At 40.0% G+C, this 5,768-nt stretch overlaps 1 protein-coding gene across 1 annotated transcript; it reads right to left on the reverse strand.

Annotated features, from left to right (window-relative positions):
- Window positions 1-305: 305 nt before the first annotated feature.
- On the reverse strand, window positions 306-5,109 carry LOC309551913 (interleukin-17A-like; the record flags this gene model as incomplete). Its single annotated transcript, XM_082252627.1, has 3 exons — window positions 306-534; window positions 3,644-3,837; window positions 5,080-5,109. The coding sequence occupies 3 exons, from the start codon at window positions 5,107-5,109 to the stop codon at window positions 318-320; spliced, it is 441 nt and encodes a 146-aa protein (XP_082108753.1). The 3' UTR covers window positions 306-317.
- Window positions 5,110-5,768: the final 659 nt, after the last annotated feature.

The raw sequence follows: 5,768 nt of genomic DNA on the forward strand, positions 1-5,768 counted from the left end.
GACCCCTCTAGTGTGGCACCCTAGAATTCTATTCGCTTTTCCCACTGTCACACTGTTTGCTCATTTTGTAATAATCTGAACTAAGTACCCCCAAATCTTTTTCTTTTGTAGTGCCAACACTGTACCCCCAATGTTGTACTCTCTCAAATTTCAAGATTTATTTCAAGATCTTGTAAAAAACCTTCCTAGAAAAGTGGAGGCTGTTGTGAGGGGCCCAACTCCATATTAACGTCTATGGTTTTGGAATGAGATGTCAAATTCAAATAGGTGCAACAGTCAGATAGAGACAAACTTTTGGCCAAATGTTCTGTTTAATATTAGTTTCTGACACAAGTGTAGCCCACATAAACCATCATAGTCTTCAACTTGAAGCTTGCTTTACATCTTTTCATTTTCTGATGAAGGACCAGAATCTCCTGTTTGATGGGAACTGAGTTTAGGTTCAAGTCAACGTTGTCCTTGGAATCCACACAACAGTCATGGCAAATTGCATTTCTTATGGTGGATAGAAACCTGCTGTTGTTTTCATCGTGGCTGAAAGCAAAAACACATAGTAAAGGGTTTTTGGAAAGATCACATTACCCTTAAAGGCAATTATACTGTATACATTGCTATGATTTTAGCAAGCTTCGGTCGAGAGCCTTTTGCTCTACAGACAGAGATAGGTCATGTCACTGTACTCATAATGAGTGCTAGATAGGAGTTTCTGCCATTATCATAATTACATAACCAGTGTCAATGATGTCATAGAAGATCCATCATGGGTTATACACAATTTTTTTTCAGAATAACCTTCTAGTGCAGTAAATCCTAACTGGATCACATTTAGTTTGCTTAACTTTGTATCATCATTTTTTTTTTTTTTTTGCATCTCAGACTTCCTGTCTTCCAGTGTCAAAAGCATATAATTGCTCTGGATTGGCTTTCATATATTGTTAATGTTGGATCATGTCTGAGCAAGCACAGCCACTTGTAGTATCCACCAGAGTTACAAGACAGGGGAGCAATAGGGGTACAAGGTCAGACTGTTGTCACCCTATAAAAGGAAGTGCCTGAACAAGAATCTTCATGGCAGAATCTCAAGGTATTATTTTAATAAAAGTGGCAGATGTTAAGAGATTGAAAACAACTTTTGAAATTACCTTACCATGTTATAGATTGTGGGTAGCAGGGCTGGACCATGCACATGTGCCTTCTGCCTGTACCAAAATGCACCGTGTGTATGGGGCATATAAGAGTGCAGTATCTAAGGAAGGATTGGGTGGGGATAGATTTGCTATATAACATGCTGATTTCCATCCTGACAAATAATGCAATTAATAATTTTTCCTACAGTGAACTTCCTATGAGGGAATAATCACATCAATTTTCTGAGATGGTAGCTCCCTTTCATCACCTTCCACTAATGCCGAAGAACAGTCTAGGCCAGATACAATACAGATAATGTGATATGTATAAATATTTATAATACAAATGGTACCACAGATTTGCAAGTATGCACAATTTGTAACTTGCAATTCTGGAGTGTTTGCATTAAAAGGTACTTTTAATACAGTTGCACTTTGCAAGGGCAGTTGCTCCAGAGCCTAGTATATGAGGTAAAGCTTTATTTTGCAAAGAATAACCAATCACGTGCAAGGATTATATAAAAAAAAAAATCTTTTTTTTGCTTGCTCATGATTGGATGATGGAAATCAGCAGAGCTTCTGCTCATTTATTAAGCTCTGGAGCAACTGCACTTGTCTTTAGTAAATCAACCACTTGGTTTCTTTTTTTAAGAAAAATTAAAAAGCTCTTACCATGTTGCAAGCATCTGGTCATTTGCAGTAACGACAAAAGATAACATGACAAAGCCTGGAGAAACTGGAGAAAATGGCCATTATTGGTTAATTTTTATTCACAAAAAAAATGCTTATATGGGAATTTTCTTCATTGCAGCTAAAAAAAGGAAGATTATCTACCACACACGCACAGACATTTAAATTAACCTGTACCCAGACTCTATCCATTAAAGTATTTACAAATTTGAAATAAGCATTAAAGCACATTAAAACAAGTGCTCTTTTGCCTCTGTAGCTATAGGAATGGTAGAGAAATTAGGCATGTGTGCTTTTGGAGAGATTAGGCTGCCAACCCTCTAACATAAGTGGGTATATATGAGGCGCTGCCACTAAACCATGGGCATAAATAGACCAAATAAATATCCCCGCACTGTCTCACATCATAGTTGGTGTTATTTACAATTGTTATTGTGTCTAGTGTTGGTTTGCTGTATTTTATTTTTTGATGGTCTATTTATGCCCATGGTTTAGTGGCAGCGCCTCATACTGTATATACCCACTTCTGCTCATTTAAGTATACTCACTTAAATTGTAGGCAGCTCCACACCACATAATACCATAGTTATAAGGGAGACGCCGTTACTCTTTACACTATTTCATAACCCTCTAACATAAAAAAACCATCAGGTTTTTCTAAGCTGCTGTAAACACAGTCTTTGTTATAATCTTTAATTATATTCCAGAGTTAGGCTTTAATGATCTCTGAGGGTGAAGTACTTCACAGTACATGCAGCCAGGGGTGGATCTAGGGGGGGCCAAAGGGGGGAATGCGAGAAAATAGGGCTAGCAGACAAGCAAGCAGGCCGGTAGGAGTGGCCAAGGGACGGGCGAACAGGCAGGTGAGCACGCTGAGCGAGCGTACAGGCAAGTGAGTGGGCGGGCAGACCAATGAGCGGGTGGGCGGGCAGGCGAGCGAGCAGGGAGATGATATCACTGCTGTTTAGCTTGTGACAGAGCACCGCTCTCGCTGTGCAGCTGTGGGCAGTGATTACATTATCTCTCACTGCCCGCCTTCACTCTGGGACAAAGCCACTGGCAAGTGAAAACCGCTCTAGGTGGCAAGTGACATGGCAAGTGACAAGCTACATCTGGTGGCAGTCAACGTGGCAAGTGACATGCTGCATCTGGTGGCAGGCGACGTGGCAAGTGACAATACGCATCTGGTGGGAAGTAACGTGGCAAGTGACAAGCTGCAACTAGTGACAGGCGACATGGCAAGCGACACGCTCAGGGCTCCCACTGATTCTGCATTATGGTGAATTGAATTATGTAATTTTCTATTACAATGTAATAATAGAAATAATGCGCTTCAATCATCCTGACACCATATCAACCATGATGCTGTGATGATTGAACCGCTAACACCAGCCAATGCCCCGACAAATTGCTTGTGAAAAACTGCAGTGCCCCTCCCAAGTCTAGTCTCTGGATCCGCCCCCTGCATGCAGCTAGAGATATCAGTGATGTGTTTTTAAGCTATTTTACTGCTAGTTAAGCATATGAAAATAATTTAAAGTGGAAGTAAACCCTCCTATCGTTTTCAGCCAAGGAAGCTGCCATCTTGGCCTCTGTTTACTCATCAACCCATGATGCTGCACGTGATCAGTTATGACACCAGCGATTGGATGGTTTGTTAGTTTGGTTGAAAGCACAACCAATATGACAGTTAGCATTTCCGGCATGCCAATGAATGTAACTGTTTTTTTAAACTATTAAATCAATGGGTTTACTTCCACTTTAATGTTTGTAGTCTAGGCTCAGGTGCACTTTAACCCCTGAATGAGCATTTTGTAAATTATTACCTGTTTATCCACAGAGAGAGTGACCTGTTACTCATATCTTCTACCTGCCACTGGAGTTCCTCACTAACATTAACGTAGACATGCATTACTGATGGAAAATGCACATTTTTTTTCATTGAACACCTTTTCCTGTGAAGCTGTTTCTTTCCGTCACAAGGGACCAACAAAAGAAGCACCAACAGTGTAAAGAGAGTCTGCAAGAGGGTCAAGAAATGAATAGTAGCAAGAAAGAGACATTTCCTACATATTAGATCAGCTATTTACAATTAGGGTTGTGTGGAGCCCTAGGTTTCCTCAAGAGGTTGATAGCAGTTCCTGGATATTTGGCCGGTCAACTTCCAATCTGATGGTGTCTGTATAGTTTTGGGGCCAATACTACTTGGCAGAGCCAGCATCATAACACCAATGAACTAGCATATTTTCCCTTGACTTAAAGGAGAGCATTCTTCCTACTGACTACCCATGGAGGGGCATTCTTCCCACTGACTACCAATGTAATAGGCATTTTTCACACTGACCCCCTGTGAATTATGTTTTTCATGGAATCCCTGAGACCTAAAAACTAGTTTAAGGTTTCCTTTGAGAAGGACTGTGTTAAGATTGAGAGAATGCCATTGAATGGTAAAAAGACAACATTCAGGGATTCATCCCCATCTATTCACTCCCTTGAGCAACGCTGAGCTTCTACTGTGTGACTGAAAGGGACTACCTCCAGGTAAGCCTGCTCTCAATTTATGTCTTGCTATAAATGTCCCAAGTTGGGAACTTAGTTTTAAGTTGGGGACCACACTTTTTACAGGTGCCTTAACATGATGTTGAGGTTGATTTACTAAAGGCAAATAGACTGTGCAATCTGCAGTTCCACTCATTTTCCCCAGAACTTAGTAAATGTGGTAAAGCTCTGCTGATTTCAATCATCCAATCATGTCCAAGGAAAAATGCATTATTTTCCATGCACCTGATTGGGTGTTCTTAACAAGATAAAGCTTTACCACATGAAAACTCCATGCAGGTAGTGCCGTGTTTGGGATCTTAACCGATGTCCCTACTACTGCTAGGCGAAAGTGCTAATTACTATGAGATGTGCTTTACCAAAATGTAAGCTGTGCAATAAATAGGTTTATTGTATATTTTTTTACCTTTACAAACACTGTGAGTGCCTCAATTGTATTATTGTGTTTATGCAATGTAAATGTACCCTGGCCCTAGTGCTACTTTGACTGTGTGTAAAGTCCATTTCTAAGCAAGTCTCTGGTGGCAGTTGATGAGCTACATATAGGCTAGAGCTATTCAGAGGAGGTATACGTCTCCTCTCACTGCTAGCGGAGATGACAGCTTCTTACTGGATTACCACAATCTGTCAGAAACTAAAGGAATTGGGAGTGTTTAGGTTTTCTGTACAATATGAAACAACAGCACTTGGTATATATCCTTACCACCACTGATGGTCTTCTGATGGTGCTCATAGTAGTGAAGTCTTTTCTCTGGTGCAACTGGTAGATGCTCTAGTTGTACATGAGGGAATCTATGTATGGAGCACATCAGCTAAGTCCACTAAATAGTATAAAAGGTATAAAAGGCATATGGCCTAATGTCTTTGTACATAATTTTGTTATATATCCTCTTTTGTTGTTCATTTAGTGAGTGGACATCCTGTAGCTATTGTAATAATAGAAGAAATTGTGAATGCATATCTTCCAGCTATAGATCTACAATAGGTTGGTAACTGATTAACTACTCCAGGGAGCCTGGCTGTAACACCCTATCTGATTTACATAACTATTATTACTATAGAAAATTGTTCTATAGCTTTAAAGGGAGAATTAGACTTTCCGAAATGGTGGTTAGGTATGCAGCAGTTCACTAATTCGATGAATTTGGGATAGCAGTATGCAGACTGATTTGGCTCCAGAGCTAGCAGTCCATTGCCATGCTGGGGCAGAAGACAATATTTCTGATAATATGTATGTACGATATCAACAGTATGCTAATATCCAAAGTGCTGTGGGCTTTGGCAAATTCAAGTTGGATGGTTGCAAATTGTCTTTAATGAATTAAATCATACTATGAAAGTTCTCTTCATTTGTAGTTCTAATCTGTGTGACTAAGGCCGGATTAAGTAGAT

This window comes from Pelophylax lessonae (assembly GCF_965119305.1).
Source record: "Pelophylax lessonae genome assembly, chromosome: 3".
Taxonomy (NCBI): Eukaryota; Metazoa; Chordata; class Amphibia; order Anura; family Ranidae; genus Pelophylax; species Pelophylax lessonae.